The 27739-nt window shown below is 61.6% G+C and overlaps 1 protein-coding gene across 2 annotated transcripts; it reads left to right on the top strand.

Moving 5' to 3' along the window:
* Window positions 1–2179: 2179 nt before the first annotated feature.
* On the top strand, window positions 2180–25054 carry NR4A1 (nuclear receptor subfamily 4 group A member 1). 2 transcript variants are annotated; one of them, XM_074979733.1, is made up of 7 exons: window positions 2180–2299; window positions 18750–19525; window positions 20778–20907; window positions 21404–21555; window positions 22317–22519; window positions 23191–23369; window positions 23936–25054. In XM_074979733.1, the coding sequence occupies exons 2-7, from the start codon at window positions 18752–18754 to the stop codon at window positions 24190–24192; spliced, it is 1695 nt and encodes a 564-aa protein (XP_074835834.1). In that variant the 5' UTR covers window positions 2180–2299; window positions 18750–18751; the 3' UTR covers window positions 24193–25054. The 2 variants fall into 2 exon arrangements, with proteins under 2 accessions (XP_074835834.1, XP_074835833.1); XM_074979732.1 differs by lacking the exon at window positions 2180–2299 and adding an exon at window positions 12536–12674.
* Window positions 25055–27739: the final 2685 nt, after the last annotated feature.

Below are 27739 nucleotides of genomic sequence, written 5' to 3'. Positions count from 1 at the left end.
GCCTGGTTGGCCCTGTCCCTGCAGGGGCCATCCCCACTGTCCTGCACCCAGCCCCTCCTGCTCCCTGGGGCCGAACACCCAAGCCACACTGTCCCCCAGGCTGTGGTCTGGGTGCTCCCCTCACAGCAGCTGCCCCGTCTCACACCAGGAGATGGGTGCAGCCGGGCCCTTGGCACTGCACCTCAGGAACGCCCCTCCAGCCCACACAAAGGCCGTCAGGCTGCCCAGCTGGCAGAACTCGTAATTACCAACAAATATAGGCTTGTGTCTGTGGAGCTGGCGCCAGCCACAGGGCCTCTGAACTGGGCCGGGCTGGGCGAGCTCGAGGCGGGGCTGTGAGGCAGTGGGCAGCCCTGTAATCAGCTGGGTTTTTCACCCTGGCGCTACCACCTCCAGCCCCTTCTGGCTTCTAATTAGGAAACATCTCCCAAGGTAATTGGGGGGCTGGTGGGACAGGCCGGCCTGGTGGTCAGGGTGAATGGTGTCCTCCCTCTGCCTGCTGCCCTGACACCATGGGGATGGGCTCCCCATGCTTAGTTCCAAGGGGCTTCTCCACAGAGGTGGCCAACAAAGGAGGCAGGGCTGAGACCCTTCAAACTCTGCACTGCAGGACTCCTGGGCTGGATTGGAGCAGGAGCCCTGCAGGCTGCAGGCTCCCTTCCTGAAGCCAGCTGCCTGCTCGCACAGCCACATCCCTGGGGCTTGTCCACAGGAGGGAGTTGCACCGGTGGTTTCAAACCAGTGGCAGCAGACTGGGGGCTTGTCACCTTGGGGTGCAGGTGCCTGTGTCCCCATAGGACTGAGCTAGGTCATGGCTGGAGGCTGGTTCATTGCAGGAACCCTCCCTGTTCCACCCTCACCTAGGAGATGGCCCATTTCCTAGTGACTAGCAGGGGCTGGGGATACACTTAATCCTTGCAACCCCCAAGGCCCAGCGCCAGCTGCTCCAGCAGGAGGGGCATGTTAACCCTTTGGTACCCGGGGACCTTTAGCATGGTGGGTGCCAATTCACGGCCCTGTTGGCTTTCAGGTGAGAAGCTGCCCTGAATTTTGCATTGAGTTAAGGAACAAACAGACTGTGATTTAAGGGGTCTTTGATGCTCCTGTTCCGCAGCCTCCTGATCACTCCTGCAGCTTCAGCCCAGGTTACGGCTGAAAGGGGCTAGTTTCTCATGGTCCATTCCTGAAACGAGTTGGAGGGTCTCGGACCAGTCCCCCAGGAAACGGGCAAAGCTACTTCACCAAAGCTGCCCTCCTCAGCAAGGCCAGGGACTGAATGTGGAGTGAGCTCCTGAGGGCCCCGGTGTGGTAAGGCACCCGGTCTGTGTGTCACATGCCTGCCCGAGGGAGGGTTTGGTCCCTGGCGCTGCTGCTTCGGCTGCGTTCGCCTGAAGACAGTTCCAGGGGTGCTGCACACAGAGGGAGGCTGGCAGGGCAGGGGTCTACCCAGCAGGAGCAGCCTGGCTTTTGCAGTACCGTGAAAGGCAGCCTGCGCCCTGGGCACCTTGAGGGGCTGGTTCATACAGGGCGGTGTGGGGCGGGGGCGGGGGCAGGGGTGTGCCTCCCTCAAGAGCCCCATTCGGCCTTCCTGCGGGCCGGGGCAGGGCGAGCTGCGGGCGCTCTGCTCTGGGGGGTGTTTGGCCAGCACATGGGGGGCTTGGCGGGCTGCGGGGCTCGCCTGCCCCCCTCGGCCCTACAGGGCCCCAGAGACGGGCGTCTGTCACCTGCCCAGCCTGCCTGCCACGTCCCCGCACGCACACGCGGGCAGCTGCCCCAACCCCTCACGCCCCGGCACCTGGCTACTGGGTGGGCCAGATCCTGGCCTCATTCTGACCCTCAGAGACGGGAGGCCGGGCCCGGGGAGCGCCCAGCTGGGGGGCTGATCTGTGGGTCACGGTGGGGCCCCAGGGAGTTGCACGTGCTGGGACCCTGGTGGAGCCCCCAGTGGGCGCGGGGGGGGGCTGGCCCCCAACCCCCTGGCGGCGAAGGGGCGGCGGGCCGGGCCCTGCCGCGGGGCCCCCCAGGTCGGGGCTTCCCCGGGATCGGGCCCGGCGGGGCGGGGGCGGGCGCGCGCTGCGCCGCGGTTATTTCGGGCGCCGAGTCTATTTTTAGCCCCGACAGACGCGGGGATTCCGGCGACGTCAGCAGAGTCTGAGCTGACGTCACGGGGCCCCCGCTTCGCGCCGCCGGGCCGGGCCGGGCCCAGCAGCTGCAGCTGCGGCGGCGGCGGATGGAGCGCGCGGGGCGGGCGCCCGGGGGTCCCCCCACGCCAGGCCGGGCGCGCCGGAGGCGGGAGCAGGTGAGCGCGGGGGGCGGCCCCCCATGTGCGCCTGCAGGTGGAGGGAAGCCGGGGAGACCCGGGTCTGTAAGGGCGGGGCGGGATCTCTGCCCCCCGGGAGCGGCTGCTGGTGCCCCTGTGCCGGGGCAGATCCCGTAGGGCAGAAAGTCTCCCGCCCCGGGCCCTGCTGCCTGGGCTGCTCCCTCCCCTCCCCCGCGGCCCCGCTGGACTCGGTCTAAGGGCCCCGGGTTTGCCCGTGCAAAGTTCAGCTGCGGCGGGCGGGGCCGGAGCCGGAGCTTCCCCGCGTGGCACCTTGGCCTGCGCCCCCGGGGTGCAACGCTCCTGGCTTGTGCCGCCTGCATGGCATGAGCTCAGCCCGGTCCCTGCCTGGAGGGAGCCCCCGCAGAGCGGCCGGTGCAGCCCACCCCCCTCCTGCTGCTGAGCAGTGGGTCCCGGGAGGCTGAACTCCCCTGTCATCCCTTGGGGAGGGGCAGCGATCTGCGGGCGTTTCTAGTGCAGCTACCGCCTGCCCTGCCCGGGAATCCTGGGGACCCCCCTCTTCCGCTGCCAGCCAGCCCGCTCTGCCCAGCCTTGGGCTGTTTCTCCCTCTGGGTCACAGGCACTGAGTGCTGGGGGCTGCCCCGGCCCCAGGAATAGTCCCCACCCAGTGCTCTGCACCAGCAGGACTCTCGAAGCTGCGAAGGACCTGCAGGATCAGTGCCTGGGGCAGCAGGTGAACCCTGGCGTCTCTGCTGCTGTGCTGCAGGGGGGAGGAGGAGGGAGGGGGATGTGATGTGATTGGCAGCCCCCCAGGAGTGACAAGACAGGGGTCTTCTGCAGTGCCAGAGGAGGGGCTAGACCCTGCTGCCGGAGGTGGAGAGAGAGCCCAGTATGGGCCCGCGTTGTGAGCTCAGTCCCTGAGGGGGCTGTTTAGGGGCCTGGGGCAAAATAGGGACAAAAAACAAAAAAGGAGGGTGCTTGGCCCTGCCAAGAGGGCAGGTGCTGGACTCATGACCTCCGGAGGTCCCTTCCGGCTCTATGAGAGGTGCGTGTAGTGGGTGAACGCCTTGCCCAGGCTGCCCTTAGGGAGAATGGACCCTGGGCGTATTTTCATTCGGTGCCCCTAGCCCCCATAGCTCACTGCACCTCCCTCCCTGGACTATGCCTCCTGTGCTCCTTCCTCTGCACTCTGCCCCGTACTCCTACCTCCTGCACTCTCTGCAACCCCGTGGGGAGGCTGACCCATGAAGATGCCTCCACCCACAGCAGCTGGCATTGCTGCTCAGGCTGGTGCTGGATGGCAGCCCTGGGGTGCCCAGGGAAAGGGAGGAGAGACCTGAGTGTTGGGAGCCCTAGGCTTGTGCTGGGCAGGGGGAGGGGCTGTTCCAAGTCATGTTTATGTGGCTTTAAAATGACATCTCCACTTACAAGTCGGGCGGGGGCCTGGCCTGGCCTTGGAGTCATTCTGGGCACGACCAAAAGTTACACAAACCTGCCGGTGTCAGGTTGGCTGGGCAGACTAGCTGCGTCTACACGTGCACGCTACTTCGAAGTAGCGGCACCAACTTCGAAATAGCGCCCGTCGCGTCTACATGCGTTGGGCGCTATTTCGAAGTTGACTTCGACATTAGGCGGCGAGACGTCGAAGTCGCTAACCTCATGAGGAGATAGGAATAGCGCCCTACTTCGACGTTCAACGTCGAAGTAGGGACCGTGTAGACGATCCGCGTCCCGCAACGTCGAAATTGCTGGGTCCTCCATGGCGGCCATCAGCTGGGGGGTTGAGAGATGCTCTCTCTCCAGCCCGTGCGGGGCTCTATGGTCACCGTGTGCAGCAGCCCTTAGCCCAGGGCTTCTGGCTGCTTCTGCGGCAGCTGGGGATCTATGCTGCAGGCACAGGGTCTGCAACCAGTTGTCAGCTCTGTGTATCTTGTGTTGTTTAGTGCAACTGTGTCTGGGAGGGGCCCTTTAAGGGAGCGGCTTGCTGTTGAGTCCGCCCTGTGACCCTGTCTGCAGCTGTGCCTGGCATCCCTATTTCGATGTGTGCTACTTTGACGTGTAGACGTTCCCTCGCTGCGACTATTTCGATGTTGGGCTGAGCAACGTTGAAGTTGAACATCGACGTTGCCGGCCCTGGAGGACGTGTAGACGTTATTCATTGAAATAGACTATTTCGATGTCGCAACATCGAAATAAGCTATTTCGATGTTGGCTGCACGTGTAGACGTAGCCACTGTGTCCAGTGTCAAACCCAGCCTGCGCCGAATGGCCCTATGCAAGGTCTGCAGGTTGGTTCAGGTGCTTGCTCCACACCCCCCGCCCCCCCCAGCGCCCTACAGCCTGGTCCATCAAATGCCTCAGGTGGAACTGGCTACCGGTGAAATTCCCAGGCCCAGTCTGGGCACTGTCCAGAGACCACACCCTGGCATCAGGTTCCAGGTGGTGCACCGTTCAGGGGGCTGGCCCAGAGTTAGCGAGGGTCAGCCAGCGTGTCCTGAACCTGGCTGCAGAGGGAGGTTGTCCCTGCCTGGCTATCAGGTCAGTCTTTCCCAAGCACTGTGCCTGGCAGCTCACAGAATGCAAATGGCTGGGACCTAGTGGCCAGAGTGATGGGAAGCCAGGATTCCTGGGCTCTGTACTCCGCTCTGGGAGGCGAGTGGGGTCTAGTGGGTACAGCCGGGGCTTGCTGGGGCTAGAACTCCTGTGTTCCAGCCATGGCTATGGGAACAGGGGAAGGGAATGGAATTGGTATGGTTGGGGCTGGTAATCTCTCCTCTCTGCGGTCCGGGCATGAGACTTCCCAGAGGTAGGGGTGTGTGTGTGTGTGATGCCCCCTGCCCCCCTCCCCATCTCCTGAGCTAGGGAGAAGCACAAGGCCCCTGCCCCATTGTGCCTATATATGGCTGTTGGCTGGTTCCTGTAGGGCCGGCTGACGCAAGCACGCACCATCAGAGCGCTGACGTCCAGCGCCGGGAGGAACCCCCCCCACCCAATGTGCAGATGCCTGACAATGCCTCCGGGGCCCCGGCCCTGCCTGCCAAGCTCCCAGCTGTCTCCTGGCCCAGCCCTGTGTGATTGGAACCAGCTGTGCTGCTCGGCCCCAGAGCCGGGGTGGCAGCGTGCCAGGCAGCTCTCCGCTGCTCTCACTGCATCCAGCGTGCCAGGGGCCTCTCCAGGGGGACAGATGCTCCCACCCGCCCTGAGCCATGGCACGCTGCCCCTCAGCTGGCTGGCTCCTGCGTGCCCACCCAGCTGTGTTGCCAGGCTCACTCCTAGCCTGCTGGAGCTGCAGCAGGCTGGGCTCACCCGTGCCCTGGCCCTGGGCAATCGGCACAATCGCAGCACAGATGGGAGAGGGCAGATACCTCATAGCCTGTGCACCAAGCAGCCAGGGGCTCAGGCAGGGGATTGGTTCTGTTCTGGGCTCTGCCCCCACTGCGTTGCTGCCTCTGCCTCAGTTTCCCCATCTGTGAAATGGGGAGAATGAAGTGAGTTGCTGGGATTGCAGTTAGGGTTTGCCATGCCCCAGGCTGCCTTCTCTAGCCACTTGGCACTGCTCCCGTCCCAGAGCTGCAGCCAGGAGAACTAGTTCTTGCCAAGCCATTGGACACAGCTGGCACCACAGCAGGAGATGGAGCCTGGGCTGCTCCCTGCCTTCTACTGGGCTGGCCAGTGGGCACCCCCATAAGCTGCAGCCGCCTGCCGGTTGAAGCCAGTGGTGGCTTTTCCACTGATGTCGTGAGGGCCGGGAATGGGTCTCTGCTGTCGGTGCACAGAGGGGGTGATACTGCGAAGATGGGAGCTGGGTGGAACAGCTGCCTTGCTCACCACCCTTCTGCCCAGCGGATCCTGCTGTGTGTGGCCACCCCAGGAGGCACAGACCCCCACGATGGACAGAGTCTTCTCCCCGCGGCAAACTCGTTCAGGCCCACTTGCAGCCCAGGAAATGCAGGCTGGCTTCTTTTCTCCACTACCAGCCAAGCAGCCCCTCCTGCAGAAAGTGCCCTGGCCACGGGCATCTTCTCAGGATATGCAGCGAAGCAGGGCCTGAAATCTTCCTGTGCCTGTGGCCGGTGTTAGCGACGGGTTCTCGCTGGCTGTGGAGTCTGTCTCAGGTGTTCAAGATGCACCATTCTGCAGGAGCAGGCTGCGCTCTCATGCAGGCCCCGTCCTGAGACCTTGCAGCCTTGGCTTGTTCGGCGTGGGTGCTTCCCCCCCAGGCTCCTGGCGGTAAAAAAGGCTGGCAGCGGCACTCCGCTGCCTTCACCGTGAGCTCCTGGGCCTTGTTGGCATGCTGTAGCCATGCCGTGCCTGGCACCATAGGGCCCCAGTCTCCTCCAGCCACCCCTGGGTGTTACTCTGATGCAGCTGGCCCTATGGAACTTGGCCAAATGGCTTCTCAGGTGTGGAGTGGGTTCCCCACTCTCTCGTGCTGGTGAGTCCGTGGGCCCAGAGTAGGAACACGTGGCTGACCACAGCAGAGAGCTGGCAAGCGCTCCCCTTCAGCTGTCACTGGGGAGGTACCGGCTTGGAGGGAGCAGCTCCAGGTATGCAGCGGCAGAAGCACCTTTGTCTGATGGTGCCAATGGGAACTGCCCCTTTGGGCTCTGCAGGCCTGATTCTCGCAGGTGCTGAGCACCCTCATCTGCCGGTGGACTCCCCAGTGGGAGCTCAGCATTGCAGGGCTCTCCTGGTGGACTCCCCAGACCGGTGAGAGAGGCCGGACTAGAATGCAGAGATCCTCTGGGTCCCTTCTGCGTGCTTGCTGTGTCAGCTCCCCCGTCCTCCTCACTCATCAGCGCTAACGAGGATGGCGCAAAATGAACACGCGGCCGAGATCCTCTTTCCCTTTGTTTTTCTGGCGGAGGCGACGCAGCTCTGGGGTGGCTGCCAGCAGACACGAATGTTTCCATTTCCCCAGCCAGGGTCCTCCTTGCTCGGAGGAAGCTCTGTGGGGACCACCTGATGCATCATGCACAGATTATTCCTGCTTGAGCCGGAAGTAGGCTTGGCTCCTCCACTCACACTCCCCAGCTTGCTTGGAGGAGCTGTGACGCGACTGGACTCCCTGACCTGCTGCTGGCCAGGCACATGCTGGGTCGCATGTGAAGGGAGCAGGAAATCCGCTGTGATGTCACAGTGTGCCTGGTGTGGCATCCCTCCCATGCCTGCCTTCCCTGCTTGTGCAGAGGACTCGGACCCAGGCTGGCAGCTGCCCATTCTGCCTGAGTGGGTGCTTTCACGCCAGGAACCACGGGCTGAATGCAGCGTTGGTCGCAAGCAGGGGAGAGAAGCAGGGCCTGACACCCTCTTTTTCCCTGGCTCTTCCTGGGCTGCAGATGAGCTCCTGGCTATGCAGCTTTCCCTGGTGACTGATTATCCTCCCATGTACCTCATGCTGTGCAGTCATCAGTCCCAGAGACAGGATCCCCCTGGCTTGACCCTCAGAGACCATCCCTCTGGGCCATCCGTGTGCAGTTCCAGAAGCAATGGGCTTTGGGTTCCATGCGTCACTTTGTGCCTGGCATCTCTGAGCAGCAAGACACTCCCAGAGCGCGACTGCCCGTCGGGCTCGAGCCCTGACGTGCTTGCCTTCCCGTCCAGGGACTGCATCTCCAGACAAGTGAAATGACAGCCTCTTTCAAAAACCGGACCTGATCCCAGCTGCTCTGGGCACAGAACCTCACCTCCTTGCACTGCGCGGGCTGGGCACAGGGGTGTTCACCTCCTGGTGTTGCATGACTCTCATTCCACGGAACAGCCCTTCTTCCAGGAAGCCCCAGATGGCCATCGTCCTACCAGGCCGTGGGCCAGCTTGGAACTGGCACTTGGCAGTGACGAGTTTAGTCCTTGTCACTTCATCCCCTGGGCCACTTGGCTCTTAGCATCCGAATTTCCAACACACACACCGTAAATTAAAACCTGCTTTTGAGAACAGCACCTGACAGACAAACTCCCCAAGCACTTGGTTCCTGGCCGTAGGGTCTTTGGATACGTCGACTTTTTGCAGCACATTTGTCAACTGTCCATTGCAGAGCCAGTCGTGATTGGCTTCAAATCCCATATCCTCCCCAGTGAGATGGGTTAGTATTGACCCCCATTTTAGAGACAGGAACACTGCCGAGCAGAGAGGCAGAGGCAGTCACTCGGTTCAGTTTCCATGTGTTCTGTGCAGAGTCCTCAGAGATCCTGCCTGTTTAAATTCTCCCCTGGATTGGCATCTCCCTTTACTCAGCTGTTGTCCTCAGCAGAAGTGACAGCTGTAGCTGCTCAGTGGGTGTAGCTTCCCAACCCCTGTTCTCCAGGTGGGGGTGTGCGGCACAGGGGCCAAAGGTGATGAGGCCAAGAGGCTATGGCAGAACTGGGGTGGAAAGGCAGGTCTCCTGGGCCCCAGGGCCTACCCTCTCTCCCTGTCCCCTGCTCCACAGAAAAGGCTGAGTGGTCTGTTTGTGAGATGTCCCACGCATCAGGTGTGGGACAGTTCCTTGATGTTCAGAATAAGCACCATGACCTACGTACTTGCTGAGGGTTAAATTCTGCCCTCTTTAAAGCCACCCAACCTCTGGCCATGGGCGTGTATTTAGCAGCTGGTATTGGAAAGGCTTGTCCATGTAACAACACTGCCCCCCCACATGCAGTTCCTCCTTTTTGTCTTTTCCTTATTTATGGAGAACATGATTTATCTACCCAGCGTAAGGCATGCTCGAGCCAGTGGACTAGAACCGCTGGAAGGATCGCCCAGCGACCCAGCCTGTAGACATTCCCCAGCCCAGCCGCCCTGGGAGGCCTGCCAGGAACTCAGCACAACATGCAATAAAAACGCATCTCGTTACGCAGTTGCTTTTATAAACGTGAGCATTTAAACAAATCCAGAGCTTGTGCTAAAAATATTTTAACAATAGGAAAATGCATAAATCTTTCCAGCCGCTGACATACCAAGCTATGAAATCCCCTCTTCTGTCTGCTGGACTGGTGCTGCCTAGCAAAAGAGCAGTCGGCTGCACCAGGTGAGGTGCTTGGGCAGGGAGAAGTGACCCTATGGAGTTAGACTTCACAGGGATTGATCCTGCAAGGTGCTGTGTGGTTTCTGCTAGGGCAGTGGGAGCTGAGGGCTTTTGGTAACTCAAAGCCATCTCCTCCTAGACGTGATTCTGCTTTGTGGCCTTGTCTGTACATTGAGCTGCAAGCCATTGTGCGCATGCTCTTATCGTGCTTCAAAACTGGCTATTGTCAACTTCTGTCTACCAGTATGAACAGGGTTTGAACCGCATTAAGAACACCCACACTAGGGCTTGCACCCAGTCTCGCTAAACTGAAATTGAACACACCTTTCTTTGGTGGGGCAGGTTTGTGTGTGGAGTCAACGGGGGGGCTGGGATTCTCTGAGGGAGTCGAGGGGCCGGACCCCTGAAATGTCCAGGTGTGGGGGCTCCCAGAACTCCTGTGAAGAGGAAGCCAGGCTGGTCCCCATGGGGACTCGTATCGCCAGCTCACCCAGTGGTTGGGGAGTAAGGCCTGGGGGAATGTAGCTGCCGGGATTAGCATGAGCAAAACACTTTGGAACTGGAGACCTCGTATCTGTGGGCAGAGCTGGTTTGGATCAGGAGCAAAACATGAAGGGGGTGTCGGTGTTTGCACAGCTCACTGTCTGAGAAAGGCCCCACCGCTGCTAGCCAGAGCTGCTGGGTGCTCCCAGAGTACAAACCGGTGACAAGAAGTGCTGGGTTGGGGCCAGTGGGCTGGCCAAATCTGCTCCATGCTCTAGATTCGGAGGCCTGGAGCTGGTGTTCCGGTTCTCCCAACAATTGGCCGAAGTCTTGACTTGGGCAAAGGCGACTGCTCTGGTTCATTTGCCTTCCAGGGCTTTTACCGCCTGCCCTTCTGGGAGGAGGGAGCCTCTTTCTGCTGACTTGTGAGGTTGCTTTCTGCTCTCATTAGCTTGTCACTGGATTTAGCCCCTCCAGACAGGGGGGACCCAGACCCTGCTCTGTTTGGCTCTCACCAGCCAAGCTGGTTTTCTGTCCAGGCTTCCAGCTCTATGGGGCTGGATTAATGTTTTCTCTGGGCTGTGCTGAAGCAGCTAAAGTGCAGGAAACGGCTAGGGTCTGTTCACTTTTGCTGAGGCCTTCGCTTGGCTACATGTCCCAGCTTCTTGACCCTTCACAGCAGCAGCTGGCATAGAATTTGGCTCCTCCCATTCCACAAAACCTAGCCCCAGCCTCCTCTGCAAGAGGGAGACTCCCCCTTTGCAGTGTGGAGACAGTGACACCTGGAAGCGGTTTTTATTCCATCCAGCAGAGGACACTGACCAGTTGTCATTTGCCATCATTTGCATTGGACAGGCTGATTGTTTTGTCTCGTTGGAGAAGTGAGCTGCCACCCAAGCTAGCTGGAGGCAAGAGTAGGGCAGACCCTGGGCTCCTCCCTGCCCCATAAAACAGGGGCTGGGGTGGGGGAAGGGGAGAGGTCACAGGGACACCCTGAGGAGGGTGGTGACTTCAGGCACAGGCCAGCCTAGAAAGGAGGTGACAGCCAGCAGGATACTTGTGTGCTGAGACTCCTCCCGCTGCTCTTGGGTGTCCGGGGGCGTGGCTCCAGCCAGGGCACTATTTCCTGTGTGACTTCAAAAGGGAGAAAAGAATTGCCCATTAATTCTGGGCCACGACAGGTGCAGGAGGCCACATGCTCCGTGCTGACCTAGTTTTTCAGACTCCTCTGTAACCCACATCCCTAATTTCCCCCACTCCTTTGAGTGAGCTCGCAGGGCTTCCACTGCACAACACATCCCCAGAGTCTGATGCTTGGGTGGCTGGTGAGTTTTGCTGCTGTCTGTGCCCTGGGAAGTGCCAGCAGGTCAGAGCTACAGAGGGCACGTGGCCAAGAGGGAACAGGCAATTCTTTCTGCCCAGCAGGGCTGCCCCTTTCTCCTGGCCGGGGCCGAGAACTCGCTGTTTAATGCTGCTGGGCTACCTTGTCTGGGTGAGGACAGCCCCGTAGGCCCTCAACTGTTGTGCTAGGCAGGGTATGCATGTTTAACCAAACCTGGGCCCTGCCTCAAAGCTGGTCTGACAGCTCATGCACGCTGAGGGGCAGCTTTAGCAAACTACAGGCAGTTAGAAGCAAGTGCAGGTTTGCAGAATATCCCACGGGTGTTTCAGAGGGGCAGGAAAGTGGGAATTAACCCAGCTTTACAAATGTGCGGGGGGAGGATAGTAAATGAATATTTTGCACAATGGGAATCTCTCTTCAGTGACCCCATTCTGCAGCATGCTTGCATGTGAGTGAGTGCAAACCCACCTGAGCTTACAAAGCTGCTCTGTAATGATAAACCAGCTTAGGCCTAATCCTGCACTAATGCCAAGTCTCCCCTGTAAGAAATGGAATCCCTCTGCAGTTAATGCTCACAGGTGGCCATGTTTGCAGGACACATTTTGAATGAACCTTCCCTGTAAATCACAGCGTCAAAGGCCCCCAAGGGACGGTTGGAAGAACCAGGTGCCAGGTTTGTGCACCTGTCAGCAGTCCTAGAACATGTGTAGGGGCCACATCTGTCTGTGCACAGGTATCGTTTTGCAACCAATTCACCTCTAATCACCCTGGGCCCCTCTGCAGGGCAGGTAGGGAGCCCTGCTCACTGCCGAGCAGCAGGCCTTTGGGGGAGGGGGCTGATCCCCTGCATCCCTCTGCTCTGCCATGGCCCTTGGGAAGGTCAAACAATTGCTTGTGCCTCACGCCTCTCTCATTTGCCCTGATCCAAAGTAGCTGTTTAGCAGCCCCCGCCACCACCAGTGCTCTCCATTTACACCCCTTCCCCCTGCAGTCCCCCCTCCACACCGTTTACCCCTGCAGCCCCCCAACACTCTCCATGTACACCTGCAGCCCCACTGACACCCCTTCCCCCTGCAGCCCCCCCAGCTCTCTCCATTTACACCCCTTCCCCCTGCAGCGCCCCTCCTCTACTCCTGGCCCTGGCCCCCCCAGCCCCGCCCCGCGGGCTATTTTTAGCCGGGGGCAGCGCCGGCCTATTTATAGATCAAACAATTCCAGGGCCTGCGTCAATGGAACCCCGCGTGCGTCACCCGCCCCGCCGTTCCAGGCCGCCCGCCGCTCCGCCCCGCCCCGCCGGGACCGGAACACGCCGCCCCTTCGCGCCTTGTATGGCCCGGGCTGCGGCCGCCCTTGCGTCAGCGGGTCCCCCCCCTCGGGCCCCGCCCCCGGGCCGTGCGTCACAGAGGGCTTAAGAGGATCTCCGCGCGCAGCGCTGGGGAGCCCCAGTGCAACGGCGAGCCCCGGGCCGGCGGGGGGCGGCTCGGTTCGGTTCGGCTCGGCCCGGCTCGGCCCGGCCGGGCATGTGGATTACTGCGTCCCGGAGCGCTGCGGAGCGTGGCGGTGCCAGGTGGGGGTGCGGCGCGGGCTGGGTGCGGGGTGTTTCGCTGACAAGGGGGCGCACTGTGCGGACCGGACCGGACCGGGGTAGGGGGCTGCATCCCTACAGGGGGGTGTTACACTGCAGGTGGGGGCTGCACCCCTATGGGGGGGTGTTTCCCTGCCGGGGGGGCTGCACTGTACAGGTGGGGGGTGCTGCCTGGGTAGGAGGCTCACTATGCGGGCCAGGACTGGTAGGCAGGCAGGACTGTACAGGTGGGGGCTGCACCCCACGGTGGGGGTGTTCCCCTGCCGGGTGGGAGCTGCACTGTAAGGGGGGGGTTCTCTGCCGGGGGGGCCACACTGTACAGGTGTGGGGTGCTGGCTGCGTAGGGGGCTGCACTGTGCAGGCCAGGCTCAGAGATTCCAGAGCACCAGGGGCAAGTGGGTGCTTTGTTGCCTGGTGAGTTTTGCTGCTGTCTGTGCCCTGGGGTGTGCCAGTGGTGCAGGGCTGCAGCGGGCATGTGGCAAAGTCACAGGAGTGTCAGCAGCTCTGCAGATGCCCACCTGGCTGTGCCCAGAGGGGCCCTTTTCCCAGTCCTCTGGGTGTGCAAGGAGGTGCCGACCTGGCTCCATTAAAAAGTTTTACAGTGGACCCGAGTCCACTTCTAGTGTTGTTTTTGCACAGCTGCAGTGCCTGGATTAAGTTAACCCCTCTGTTCCCCGCTCTTTCAGGCCACTTTAAGTGTAGATTGTACCTGATTTTTCTAGGCTCGGGTGCTATTGCAGCAGAAGCTCCCAGCTCTGAAATCTCCTGTCTGTAACTCAGCACTTGGCAGGGGCGCGTTCAGCAGACAGGCAGTTAATCGGTTTGGCAAGCATTAGTTTGCATTGGCAATTCTGGGGTGCAAACAGGGACCCTCCCTTGACCTGTCTGAAGAGCTGCTGTGGAACTGCAAACAGAGTCACTTTCTGCTGTGGCTGGGCTGGGCTCAGCTCAGCTCAGCTCAGCACAGAATAGCTGTGTGGGGGTTTTAATAAAAGGAAAATCCCTCTGAACTTTGACTTGCAAAACAGCAGGGTGAAGGGGAGCAAATCCGGAAAGGCCTCTGCTTGTGCCCCCTAACACAGCTGCTGAGCCAGACCCTGCTATTTAGGGGCAGAGCAGGGGAATGTGGTTTCTACCTGGACTCAAGCAAGAGGCAGTGCATGGCCTTCAGACACCTGGCATCCAGATTCATCACCCAGACACTTCCCAGCTTGCTGCACCAGACCTGCAAGGCTGGCAAAGTCAGTCATTGCCACCAGGGTGGCTCTTGTGCTTTGGCTAAAGACTTGTGAACACATTGGTGCCTCCCCCTTGTACAAAAGTATCCAATCACATTTTTCAGGCTACCATGAGGAGAGGGGCACCTTACTGTTTCAAAAATTAACAGGCCTGGTTGTGAGCTGTTTTCAGCAGCACCTCCCTTGGTCAGACCACACACTAAAATCATAGCAGAGTGGTTAGAGAGAGGGAAACCGATTCTGCTCTCATTCACGCTGCTGGAAATCCAGAGTGGCTCCTGATTTAGAGCCTTGCAACAAGGTGCTCAAGTGGCTGGTGGTTTGAAGTGCTATCTGGCAGACTGCAGCAGGTGCACAGGAGGGATTTTTAATATTGCTTTAAAACAACCTTGTAGTCTCGCTACAGACTGTTTTGAAAGGAGGAAGGAAAGATACCCTGGAGTAAGCAGGCAGTGCCTGTGGAAGCCCACAGTGACCTTTGATCATCTCAGAAACCAGCTTTCCCTGTGGCCCAACCCCTTCGAAATGAGCACAACACCAGCTGTGAAAGGGAGAGAATATGGACAAACCCGGGAGGAGGTTCAATCAAAGCAGGCTGAAGTGCAACTGTTGGTCACTTTGCGTTTACAATTGCTCCCCTGGCCCCCCCAGCAAAGTTTCAGGGGTGTTTAGCGTTGTTGAGTTGCTATAGCAACCCACACTTACGCAGTTCTTTCTGGTGATGGCAGAGCAGACCTAGGGAACAGGTGTAGAAGGCGGTAAACTGTGTTTGGGGGGGGGGGAGTGTCCCTCTGCTGCTGAGAAATAGAATGACCCAACTGTGTGTCATAAACCCTATACTGAAAACAGAGGATGGAGCTGGAGCTTGGCGGTATGGAGTGCACGTACCTGAAGTTCTCACTTTGTTGCTGCCCATGAATCCCGAGCGGGTCTGTTACACAGCGTAGTGACTGCTGTGCGTGTGATGCATGTGTACGTGGTGTCTGTCCTCCATAATGGAGGAACATACGAGCCGGAAGGCTAGTGCGAGAGGGGCTGGCAGTGCCTGTTGTTACTGTGTGAGCACTCTGCATGCACACGTTCCCTGTGCTCTCAGCTGGCACAGCTCTGCTACCAGTGAGAAAAGACAGCTGAGCGCGCTGGGACTCCTGCCCCAGAGCTCCAGGCCTGGACACTCAGCTGGTGTAAACCAGCCTTACATGGACTTATTTCACTGGTGTTAGACTGATGTCCGTGGGTCCAGGACCTGGCCATGCGCACTTCAGAACTTAAGACCTTCTCTGGAGATGCTGCTAAGGATGGCCTGGGTGCATCTGTGACAGGCTTTGGCTATGCTAAATCCCATCTGAGAGCCAAGCATGAGTGGTCTGCACATCTAGGTGGGGATAGGAGATTGCACGGGAACTTGATGGTTCTTCTGCTTTGTTCCTTGCAGAATAAACTGACTTCCTCTCCTTTTGTATGGGAGGAGAAGTCTCCCATGAGCCCCCTCTTTCTTCATGTATATTCATTTGTATTCCACCAGCGGCTGTAGAACCCACCTGAGTTCTGGGCCCAGCTGGGCCCGGCTCACCACAAACACAGAAAGAGACATTCTCTGCCCCCAAAATCTTACACCCAGAATAGAATTGTTGTTCTCCCAATTCTGCACCTGGGGAAGCCAGGACCAGCGTGTCCCACTGGAGATGTGGGAACCAAGCAGGGATCTCCTGGGGGGTCAGGGATCTGACTTGCTAATGGGAGCCCAGGCTGAGCTTCTGAGCAGAGAATGTTGTTAAACCAGACAGGAGCAAATGGGTCTCCGTCGAGCCACGTGGGAAGGTGGCTTTGGCTTTCGCCTTGACTCGTGAGCGAGGACAGTGGGCCACTGATGCTGTTAGGTCTGTGGGAATCGGTCTTTTCAAAGAACCGGGCCAGGGTCTGAAGTCTGGGAGGTTTGCCAGAGTAAGGTGCAGCCGGCCCTGGGAGAGCCGTGTCACCTTGCTCAGATGGTGCAACCGTGTCAACGTTGCTCAGAATTCTTGTCTCAACATTCCACCCTCTTTGGCGGGCCGCTGAGGACGCTCCTTGGCTAGCCAGGGGATGACCTTTAAAGGTCTGTGATATGAATTACATTATCATCTTGCTGCACGGGTTACTTCGGTCTTGGCTGTCAACTCGCCCAAGGACTCTTGTTACGTCTCTCCTCTATATGGCCCTGTCGGCTGCTCCAGCCCTGCTGTTCCCTGGGCTGAGCTGGAGGCCAGCGTGCATCCGACAGGAAAGCGAGCTGGCCAAGCTGCACGGGCCAGTTACCAAACCCCTCTGCTGCCGGCCGCTGAGCTCTGCAGAGGAAGGTGGCTCTCCAGAGCTGGGGGCAGTGGGGAGGCTGTGTGGTTCTAATGCAAAACGCCGAGTGTTCAGCTGTAGTTTCCAGCCTTTGCTGCGGCCATTGGCTGGGTTATGGGCACGAAAGGGGCCGTGTGCTGAATGCGAAGGGGAGCCCAACCTGAGAAGCGGCGCCTGGGGGGAGTCGGGGGCGTGCCAGGCCAAAGGAGGGACAAGAGCAGGACATGGAACAGGCCTGCTGGGGCACCGCTCCTTGAGCCCAACAAGCCCCACGCTGGTCCTTCCAGCAGATCCCTCTGATGCCCTGTGATGGGCCCATGCCACTGCTCAGGTGGCCTTGTGAAGGGAGCAGGTCACTGGCTGCACTCAGACAGGCCTGGGGTATCAGGGTGATGAGCATGTGGGGACTCTGCAGGGTGTGTCTTGTGGCAGTGGGGCAGGGCCCAAACTGATGGGCCACCGGCCTGCAGCTGGGCCTGCTGGACTTCTGAAGGGCTTTGGACGCAGGGCTTGCTGGGCTGGGGGGCTGGATGCCCACGTAACCTGGCCTATGACGTGGCCCTGAGCAAACACCCTCTGCCTGCCCTGCACTTCCCCTCCATCTTGGCCTTGCTGACAGAGACTGGTGCACCTTTGGGGCAGGGGCAGGCTCTCGCTGTGCCCAGTGCCACCAGCAGGCACGATGCAGCGAGCTGCCTGTGGGCTGTGGGTTGGGGTGCCGCTGGGCGTTCTCGCTGGCCGTCCGATGGGAGCCCCTTGCTTCGCAGAGCTCCGTGGCCTGTTCCTGTCCGACAGGGCCCTGGCAGCGGTGGGAGGGGAGCCAGCAGAGATGCACCCCGCTCTGCAGTGTGGGCGCACACACTGTGCTGGGAACCTGGGCTGCACTTGGCTCTGAGCGCTCCTGAAGTCAGGCCCGGGCTCTGTATTCCCAGGATCGACCTTGCACCCGACACTCCCACCAGGAGGTTTGGAGCTCAGAGTTTCAGCCAAGCCTGGGGCTGCTGGGTCCCTGGGGCAGCTCTGAGAGTTCTTCCGTTTGTGGTGATGTGTTCTAGGCAATGGCCATTCTGCTGCTGGGGCCAGCTGGGGCCAACCCCCCCCCCCCCCCGACAGCCACAGGGCCACTGCCTGGACCGATGGCCCAGCCCCGTGGCTTTGCCTTCTGCCTGCCCAGCCCTGGCCGGTTCTCTAGGCTGGCTCAGCTCCTGGAGCGCCTCATTGACAGCCTTGGTTTACAGTGCTCCATGGCTGCAGAGGAGGTGGGGGTGATGGGCGATACCCCCGCGGCCCTGACCTGCGATTCCGTCTCAGGCCAAGGTCAGCCTTGGTCACTGGGGGCAGAGCAGGGACAGGCTTTGTACTGCAGTTCACGCCGCCTCTGCCACTGGCCTGAGTGGAGTTACCTCTGATTTACACCGCAGAGATCACCATCAATGAGCCCTGGGTTTAGTTCTTCCTGCCCCCTCCCCTGGGGCCAGGCCTTCAGAAGCCCCACGTGGTGCTCGGACCAGACGCTGACTTCGAGGGGCAGTGGGGACCTCTCTGCTCCAGCCAGCCCCTGGTTTGTTGGCCATGGCCCCCGAGGGCCGGGGCCGGGCCAGGGCCAGGGAACCAGCTAATGTCTAGCCAGGGTGGAATTCCCTTCTCCTCCTTGTGGCCTGGCCAGCCCAGAACTCCCCTGAGCCCCGGCCACCTCCTTTTGGGACCAGGGCCGGTTGGTATTGGCCAGCAGGGATGGTGATGGGTACTCAGCCCTATGATTTTAGGCCTATCACTCGGTTATCAGGCAGATTTCGGTAGCACCCATTGGCTTAGGGGCTGGGGAGACTGTTCCCCTCACCCCTGTAACTCTCCTGGTGTCAACACAGGTCTGGGAGGGGAGGGGAGGCGAGGCGGGGGCTCTCAGCCCAGGGAACGTGCATCCCTGAGGTGCACACAGGTCTCCCAGGAGCACCTCAGCTCATTTAGATATGTGCCTGCAGAAGCACTCGGGGCGTCCCTGCAAACTAACCCTTCCCACAGCCGATGACTCTCTAGCCCAGAGGCTGAGGCCTGAGGCCAGTGTTTACACTCCAGGTGACGGCCTTGCTAAAGACAGGGTAAAAATGAGCCTGGCTGAGCCCAGCAGCAGCCACCTGCTTTGTATTTGGGAGCTGGGCTTTTGTCGGTGAGCCGCTCTTCGGTGGGGTGCGGGGACAAGGCAGGCTACTGCAGGGGTACAGGATTCTGGAAGGGCGAGAGCCCTGGCTCAAGGCGCCTGAGCTGGAAATTGGAGGCAGGTCTCCTGGTTCCCAGTCCGCTGCCTGGTCATGGATTGCTCAGCACCCTTGATCAGAGGCAGCGCTGGGGCTCCCTGGAGCCCACGGCAAAGGCTGTGCCGGACTGGTGTGCTGTAGAGCCCTTCTTCCCCAGGGCCAGTGCCCCAGGTGAGCTGTCAGTCTCCTGCTGCTCGGGCTGATTCCTCTGCCCTTCCTTTTGTCCCCTCGGCCAGAGATGCCCTGTATCCGAATGCAGCATGGGACCGTGCCCCAGAGCGGAGGGCCCTGTGAGCGCACCCCGGCCGACTTCCTGACTCCCGAGCTCGGCAAGCTGGCCATGGACCTGGTGAGCCCCGAGGTGGCAGCCCCCGCCTGTCTGCCCAGCTTCAGCACCTTCATGGAGAACTACACCGGCGAGTTCGATGCCTTCCTCTGCCAGCTCCCGGCCTCCAGCCAGGCCGCCGCCTTCAAGCTGGAGGACTTCCAGGTGTACGGCTGCTACCCCGGCTCCTTCAGCAGCCAGCTGGACGAGACCATGTCCTCCAGTGGCTCGGACTATTACGGCAGCCCCTGCTCCATCCCATCCCCATCCACCCCGAGCTTCCAGCCCCCGCCAGCCCCAGCCTGGGAGAGCTCCTTCGGGGCCTACTCACCCCCTCCTGGCTACGAGGGCCTGAGGCCCTGGGCAGAGCAGAAGAGCAGCTCCTCTCAGCCGGCCTTCTTCTCCTTCAGCCCCTCGGCGCCCAGTCCCGGGGTCCCCCTGAGTCCCCACCGGCTGGACACCGAGGCCTTTGCACTGTCCCAGGGCTCCCCAGTGGGCTTCTCCAGCCTGCCTCTGGGCCAGGTCTCCCCGCTCCTGGAGAGCCCCACCCTGCTGGACGGCCCCCTCTCGCCAGCCAAGACACGCAGCCCCGGGGCCAGCGAGGGGCACTGCGCCGTGTGTGGGGACAACGCCTCCTGCCAGCACTACGGCGTCCGCACCTGCGAGGGCTGCAAGGGCTTCTTCAAGGTAGGGGACCATGGGAGCCCACAGCACCCAGCGCCTCCCTGCCCAGCAGGCCTGGCGCCCCCTCACCCCATCGCCATGGCACGACCAGCCTCGCTCCGAGGTGGGCCCCGGGGCTTTGCGACCAGTGCAGAGGATTCTGGGAGGGCGGGGGGGGGCCTGGCTGTGACTGAGGGGGGTCTCCTCTGGCCCCTGTGCGTGGGGAGAGCCCCAGCCAGGCTCTGCATGTGGGCAGTGCCCCCAGCTCCTTGGGGGAGGGCTGGGTGGAGCTGTCATGGGGGCTGCCTCTGTGCTAGCTCTGGGGGCCCAGGGCATGGCCGGTCACCCCCCGCCAGCTGTGCACGGGGTCTGGAGGTCCCTCAGGCAGCCCTGCTGGGCTGGGAGCTGGCACACTGGGGGTACCTGCAGATGATGCCCTGGGGACTGATGGGGCCATGCCCTGTGGCTGCCCGTGCTGCGCCCCCTTGTGGGGGAGTGAGGAGTGTCGCCTCTTCCCACCAGACCCCGAGATCCTAGTGGAGACAAGACTCTGGCGTCACGGGTGCCCGAGCCTTGGGAATTTCTGGCAGGGAGGGGAGGTGCTGCATTGAGAGCAGTTGCCAAGGGCCCCATTCCATGCCCAGCTCTGGGGGGGCGGGGAAGCCAGCCATGTAAAAAGATGGTGGTTTCCCTCCCTAGCCCGTTAGGCCTTGTAACCATGTGCTAAGGCGGGGGGCATGGGCTTGGCCCACTTCCATAGGGGGTGGAGCTGGGGAATGAGCCGTGTGGCCCAGCGTGTCCTAAGCAGCTAGTACCTCTGGCCCAGCTCAGGGGGACCTCAGGTTGTGCCAAGACCCAGGGGCTCCTACGGGGAGCAGCTGCTCAGTCCCCCGCCTTGTGCCTCTCCAGCCCCTCTGGCGTGCTGAGTTGCAGGGAAGGATGGTGCTGGGTCCCCAGGGAGGCGGCGGGGTAGGGAAACCCATGCCAGGGCCAGGACGGGGCGACCGCCCAGACCGAGAGCAGGCTGTAGTCTCCCCTGCTTCCTGCACGCATCTGTGTGTGGCTGGCTGTCCGGGCACCCCCCCTTGCTGGGAGAGCAACGTGTTCCCCTCCTCCTCTCGTGTCCTTGGAACACAAGCTGGGGGCCGGGGCGAGGCCACTGTTATGAAAATCCTGGGGGGGACAGAGGGGCTTTTGTTCTGCTCCGGACACCCGGATCTCGCGCTCCCTCTTTGCCGGAGGCTGATGTGCCGCCTCGTGTCCCTCCTCCCTGCAGCGCACGGTGCAGAAGAACGCCAAGTACATCTGCCTGGCCAACAAAGACTGCCCTGTGGACAAGAGGCGGCGGAACCGGTGCCAGTTCTGCCGTTTCCAGAAGTGCCTGGCGGTGGGCATGGTGAAGGAAGGTACTGCGTGGCTCAGTGGCGCTCCAGGGGCAGCAGGGCCTCCTGCACGGCCTGGGCGGCAGCCCCTTCCCGGGGGGCGCTAGCGGGACTAGGGCTGGGGATGCCCACAGTACAGGGCTGGGCCCTGCTGACGGCTGAGGCCCGACTCCTGCTTTCTGCACCGCAGAGCCTGCTGAGCGCACGGCTCGCTGGGCTCTGCTGGGCCAGCCGGCTCTCCAAAGGCGCTCGCCTCTGCGTGGCTTTGGCCCCGGGGAGACGGGCCGCAGCTGCCATTGCGAGGCTTGGACCCAAGTGGCTGGAGACTGCACCAGACCCGTGGGATCCTCCTGTCACGTGACTGGGGGGGGGTCAGGTTATCTGGGGGCTGCTTAGTGCCCCGACGCAGGGCCGGGCTCTGCCGTGAGGGTAACGTCCAGCCCCTGCTGCGCTGGGCCAGGCACGTGCCAGGACTCAGCACCACGTTCCCGCCTGAGCCGTGTTCTCGTTCTCTCCCCAGTGGTGCGAACGGACAGCCTGAAGGGGCGCCGAGGCCGGCTCCCATCCAAGCCCAAGCAGGCCCCGGATGCCTCCCCCGTCAGCCTCATGACATCGCTCGTCCGGGCGCACATCGATTCCGTACCCAGCGCCACCAAGCTGGACTATTCCAAGGTACCCGCTGCTGGCAGCCAGGACTCCCAGCGCTGGGGCTCTCGGAGCAATGCCCCCGAGGGCTGGCTACCGGCTGGGCCGCCGGGCACTGCTGCAGCCCATTTCTGCAGCAGCCCTAGGAACCGGGGGCAGCCAGACGAGATCCTGCAGCCCTTGCAAGCTGCACAAGAACACAAGCTCTAGCGCTGTACGAGCGCAGCAGCACAGATGGCTGGCTAGTGCCCGGGGCGTGCCAGGTGCGCTTCCAGCTCTGTGACAGCAGTGTCACCCAGTGGCTAGCACGCTGGGGTAGGAGCCTGCGCCGTGTGTGGGGCTTTTGCATGCCTGGTTCTGGGCTCGGCAGCGAAATGCCAGCTGCCCAGGAGGTGCTGGGCTGCAGTCGAGCTCTGGGACCTCCAGAAACACTGAACAGGAAACCCTCCCATTGCCCTAGTGAGTTAGGGGCTCTCCCCATTTTGCAGGGGAAACTGAGGCATGAATGGCCCACTGCCAAAGTCAGTCCGCAGCAGGCCACCTTGGAGCTCTGACTCCTTGTCCGTCCCCCTTTAACCTCGAGGCACACTCCTTCCTTTAGCTCAGACAGGAACCCAAGAGTCCTGCTGCCAGTGCAGGACACTGGCTGGTGCCCATGGCCGGGTTTTTAACCAGCAGGACGTACAATGGCTTTGAGAGGTGCAGCTCCGGGCGCGTGGACGGGACTGGCAATGTGCGGCCGCGCTGTGAAGTGCTGCTGGGACACTAACCCCACCCCTCCCCTGCAGTTCCAGGAGTCTGTCTGCTACCCGATGGAAAAGGAGGACTGCGTGGACGTGCAGCAGTTCTACGACCTGCTCACCGGCTCCATGGACGTGATCCGCAAGTGGGCAGAGAAGATCCAGGGCTTTCCTGAGCTCCCCAAGGAGGACCAGGACTTGCTGCTGGAATCTGCCTTCCTGGAGCTCTTCATCCTTCGCCTGGCCTACAGGTGATGCCCCCCTCTGCTTCATGGCCCCCCGGCCTGGCCAGAGCCGGGAGAGTTGCAAGCTCCTGGGGAGATGCAGGGTGGGGATGTGGCAGCCTGGGTGGGTGCCAGGGGCACGAGGATCAGGACCCCGGGTTCTGCCCTGGGCTCTGCCGGAGGCTGTTGCAGAGTCAGCCCCTTGTCCGTGTGTCTGGCGCACAGGACAGCCGCCCTGCTGGGGCGGAACCTGGGGCCCCAGAGAGTCTATGCACATGAGCTCTGCAGCTTGCTTCTTGGCACCCGCTTCGCATAGCGCCCTAGTGCCCGCGCGATGGGCCAGGAGCCCAGCTGTTCTCCCTGCTGCACCATTCATCTCCAGCTCCTCCTCTGGTCTTCTCTCTCATGCCCGCTCCTGAGCTCCCAGCCACTGTTCCCTGGAAGCTGAGCACTTGTCTCTCCGCTCAGGAGAAATCCCAATGCCGCCCAGCTGGTTAACAGAGCGCCTGCAGCTGGCAGCGCCTGTCCAGTGGTGGTCCACATCTGCACATGCTTTGCACTGAAGAAAATTTATTCTGCACATGGCTGGAAAAACTGAGCGGGAACGTCTCTCCTGGCTCCTTCCAGTCTACTGCTGACAGAGCTCTCGGCCGGCCTGCCTCGTGCTGACCGCCTGCTGCTCTGTCCGTCCCTCACAGGTCCAAGCCGGAGGAAGGCAAGCTGATCTTTTGTAACGGGGTGGTGCTGCATCGGATGCAGTGTGTGCGGGGCTTCGGGGAGTGGATCGACTCCATCCTCGAGTTCTCCCAGAGCCTGCACCGCATGAGCATCGACGTCCCCTCCTTCTCCTGTCTGGCCGCTCTTGTCATCATCACAGGTGGGGGCCAGGGGGAGGGGGTGGGGCAGGTCAGGCCCCTGGAGGGGAGCCAGAGGGTCTGATCCCAGCTCGGACGCTGGGGGAGCCTTCTGCAAGTGGTGGGTAGGCGCAGCTGCGGCAGAGGGCGCAGGAAGCGTCAGCAGGCTGGGTCCCCTGAGGGTGCTGTACCCCATGCTCCAAGAACCAGGCCTGGGAAGCTCTCTGGGCATGGGCACCCCAAATCTCTGGGCCTGTCTGGATCCCAGCAGCCCCCAGAGCAGACTGAGGCCATCAGGAGGTGCAGGTCTTTGTTAACCTGGCTCCGTCAGCAAGGGACACCCCCACCAGCCTGTACAGACCTTGGCCCTTTTCCCAGCATGCCTTGCCATAGCCTCGAATTCCCACGGGCCTGCTGAGAACTTCGGATCCCAGAATGCCTTGCGGCTCGGGCAGCAGCTCCCTGGGGCTGGGCAATCGGGTGGAGGAGACAAAGTGGGGCTGGGGCAGTTCAGGAAGCAGCAGCAGCAGGAGCATGCGCCCCTTGTGCATGCTGCGCTGGGAGTGACCTCTGCTCTCCTCCCTTGCAGACCGGCACGGGCTGAAGGACCCCAAGAGAGTGGAGGATCTCCAGAACCGCATCGTCGGCTGCCTTAAGGACCATGTGACGTCCACCACGAGCGAGCAGACCCGGCCCAACTGCCTGTCCAAGCTGCTGGGCAAGCTGCCGGAGCTGCGCACCCTCTGCACCCAGGGCCTGCAGCGCATCTTCTACCTGAAGCTGGAGGACCTGGTGCCACCTCCCCCCATTGTGGACAAAATCTTCATGGACACGTTGCCCTTCTGAGGGGAGCAGCCCCCAGGACCTGGAGCCTCTGCCTGGGGCTCACCCGCTTTACCAAAGGGGGCCTTGGACGGACACGTCCCCCAAGCCCAGAGAGGGGGCTGGCCATCCCCAGAGATGGGGCACGCAGGGACTCATGGGGACAGCCCTCTGCACCTCCTGCTCCCTGCAGCCCAGTGGCTCGGCCGCTGCCTACCGTCTCACCTACCAAACCCGAGGATCACGCTGCGTTGCTCTGCAGAGAGCCCCAATGTGCCTTGAAGGTGATGCACTCTGACGCACACTAGCCCTGGGCCCACGGCCCCCTGCCCAGCCCTGGCGCTCTGCTCCCTGCTTGCACCAGCTGTGTGTCACTGAGGGGGTAGGGGCACACGGGGGCTGCATTCCCACCCCTCGTCAGCTGGGGGCATTGGGCATTCCCTGGCCAGCTGCATCCTGCAGCCAGGCAGGGAGGGTCTCCATCCGCAGCCACCAGAACCAAGCCCTTTCCAGACCTTGCCTGTGGCTTCTGGGCTCGCTCGCGCCGCTGACCGCACCATGGCCATGTGGCCTGGGGGCTGCTTGGCGCCAGTCGCTGTACGTACCAGCTGTAAAGAGGGAGTTAGCGCGTGTACGTACAGAGGAGAGCCATGCAGGGAAGGCGGGGCGGGAGATATGCCTGTTTTGGTCCATTGGCTGACGACCCCTTGGCTGGCTGTGCCTGGGAAGGCTCTGCCTCCCGCGTGGGCCTTTCCCTGTGTATAAACTTGTATGTAAAACAAAAACAAAACATTTATATTTGTGTATGTGGGGGGATTCGCCATATGTGACTTTTCTGATTTAATATATATTTAATATATTGAAATAAACCCCCTGGTTGCTGTAACTCTTGCGCCGTAGCCCTCCGGCTGGCGGGGCGGGGTGGGGCGTGGCGGGGTGCAGCCCCCTTGCACTCGGCCCCCTACGAACGGCATCCAGGAGATGGAACCTCCTGTGACAGAGCCAAAGCTGGCCTCTCTTTGAGGGCAGGGTGAGACCTTGTGGGGAGTACCAAGGCAGGCACGTCTGCAGCTGGGGGGCGAGTCCCCCTTTCTCCGCAACCGCTTGGGGGTAAATGCGGTGGGGGCCTGGCCCCTTGTGCAGCTTGTTCAGCCTGGGCCTGGCAGGGCGGTGCCACCCCTAGCCAGGCTCGCCCATGTGCCTTGCACCTCCCCTGCTGGGGCCAGCTTAGGATTCAGCCCTCGCCCACACTGGGCCCCCTGCCGTGGAGGCCAAGACACCCCAGAGCAGTGACAGGCGAGCTGGCCCGGGTTTGCACTGGCTCCCAGCTCGCTGCCAGGTATGAAGCTGCCTCATCCACAGGCTGGGCTTGTCCTGGGCTGGGTAGGATCAGCAGCTCTCCCGCTGCCCTGGCTGGGGAGGCTGCAGCAATGGTGTGGCCTGGCTCCCCTGCAGCAGCTGAACCAGTGGCGTGCGGCTGTGTGCACCAGAACGGAGCTGTGCCAGGCCTCCCGGCAGGGCCGCTTCCATGCACTCCAGTGCTGTCCCTACCGCTCCCAGCCCGGCTCCTATTGCAGCTCTGGCCGTGCCACTGGGACAGCACAGACCGTGGGCGTTTTCCTCGGGCAGTAACGGAGCCCCTCACAGCTCGCACCTGTCTTGCTGCTGATTCATTTGCCCAGAAATAGACGGGAGCCGTGCTCTCCCCACTCGCTCTGGCAGGGGCTCAAAGGCTCCTGCTGGGCTGTGCCGGACCACTCCGCAGTGGGCAGACGCCAGCGCCCGGCGGCAGGCAAGGAGTGCGCTGGCTCTGTCCTGCAGCTGGGGGCACAGAGCGGTCCAGGCCCAAAGCAGGAGGTGCTGTGGCGCCTGCCCCCCAGCATTAGCTGCTGTAGGCACCCACTAGCCATGCCCAGGCTGCAGACAGGTGGAGCTCACCCAGCGGGGACCCTGGCCCAGAAATCGGAGCTCCAGCCCTTTCCAGGGATGATGGATGGGCACCGCGTGAGCGCAAGTCCCAGGGAGCAGCTGAGCCCAGGCTGAGGCCCCCCCCGACAGCCACTTCACCAGCAGGGGCCTTTGCAGGGCTTTTCTTCAGAAGCTGCTGGTGTGCGCTGTGATGGGGCTATAACATGTCCAGAGCCGGGCTGGGGGGTGCTCTGCTGGCAAGCTGACTGAGCCTTTGTGTGGTACCTGCCTGCTGCACCCCTAGCGTCACGCACAGGCCCCTTCTCACCCCACAGGTGTGGCTGCCCAGCCCCCTTGCTGCCCTGGACGTGCTGGGTTGTGGGGTACAGGGGCTGTTGAAGTTCCACCCTAGACGAGCGGGTCCCTTGTCCTGTTGCTGTGGGATGGTTGAACAGCTGCCATGCTCCACCCCAGAGGAGGTGTCTCGTGCCAGTAAAGGCTGCCCCCGCCCCACCCCCTGTGATGGGGTTCAGGGGTCCCCCTGCACTGCACCCCGTCTGCTGGCAGGATTGACTCTCACTCAGCAGGTACAACAGAAGGTTTATTAGGCAACAGATGTCCAGTTTCTCACAGAAGCGACAGTACAGCAGCCAGAGACAGTCCTTCCAACCTGTCCTGGGGAGAAGACCGCGAGGGGTGCCCCTCTGGGGTGTAGCTTTCCCCCTCCTCAGGCTGGCTGCCTTCCAGCTCCTCTTTCCCCAGCTTCCTAACTGCCACCCCCGATTCAAAAACCAGCTCGGCTCCTCCCCCCTCTTTGTTCAGGGCAGAGGTGTTACCTGCCAGTTGTAGCCCCAGGGTCATCCTTAGCCACTGGGAGCAGCTCTGCTTGTCTCTCACATCCAGCCTGACTCACACATGCACCCCCCCCACTCCATCACACCCCCACAAGTTGGTTGGGAGCCTTGGGCCTGCAGAGTGCTGAACCCACAGCCGCACATCGCTGGCGGCCCTGCAGCTCTCACAGGATAATGGCCCCCTTTGAGGGGAGGCCTGGGACGTGGGGCACACGCTGCTGCTCCTCAGTGCATGGAATTTTCCACCCGCAGCCCGGCCTGCTGACGCCACCGAGCCTTGAGCAGAGGGGCTGAGGTAACCCAGCCTCACCCTCCTCCCACCCATGCAGGCCTGTGGGCGGCTCCTTCCCTGGGTGCTGCTGGCCCTGGGCCCTGGCGTCCTTAGCGAGAAGCAGGCAGAGAGCGACAGCAGTGGCTGCAGCAGGCAGAGCAGGACACCTGGGCTCTCATCCCTGAGCTGAGACAGGAGCCGGGCTGGTGACCCAGCCAGGGCACTAGGAGTCCATGCTCTGTGGTCTAGGCCTGGCTCTGTGAGGGCAGTGGGGCGCAGTGGGTGGACTAGGGCTGGGTGCCAGGATGCCGGGGTTCTATTTTGAGCCTTACGATACATTTTTGCTGTCGCTTTGGTTCAGTCTCTGTGCCTCGGTTTCCCCAAGCGGCGGAGGCTGTACCCCTTCTGCCCCCCAGACTGGAAGTGCATTGAGGTCACTGGGTGAGAGTGGGGCAGCCCTGAGCCTCAGGGTGAAGCGGTGGTGGTGTGGCCTGTGGCAGCCCGGCAGGGCACTGGTGAGAGAAGAGCTGTGACGTTA

This window comes from Carettochelys insculpta, chromosome 29 (assembly GCF_033958435.1).
Source record: "Carettochelys insculpta isolate YL-2023 chromosome 29, ASM3395843v1, whole genome shotgun sequence".
NCBI classification, from domain to species: domain Eukaryota; kingdom Metazoa; phylum Chordata; order Testudines; family Carettochelyidae; genus Carettochelys; species Carettochelys insculpta.
Note: the sequence above shows the minus strand (reverse complement) of the source record. Positions and strands in the feature narration are given on the sequence as shown.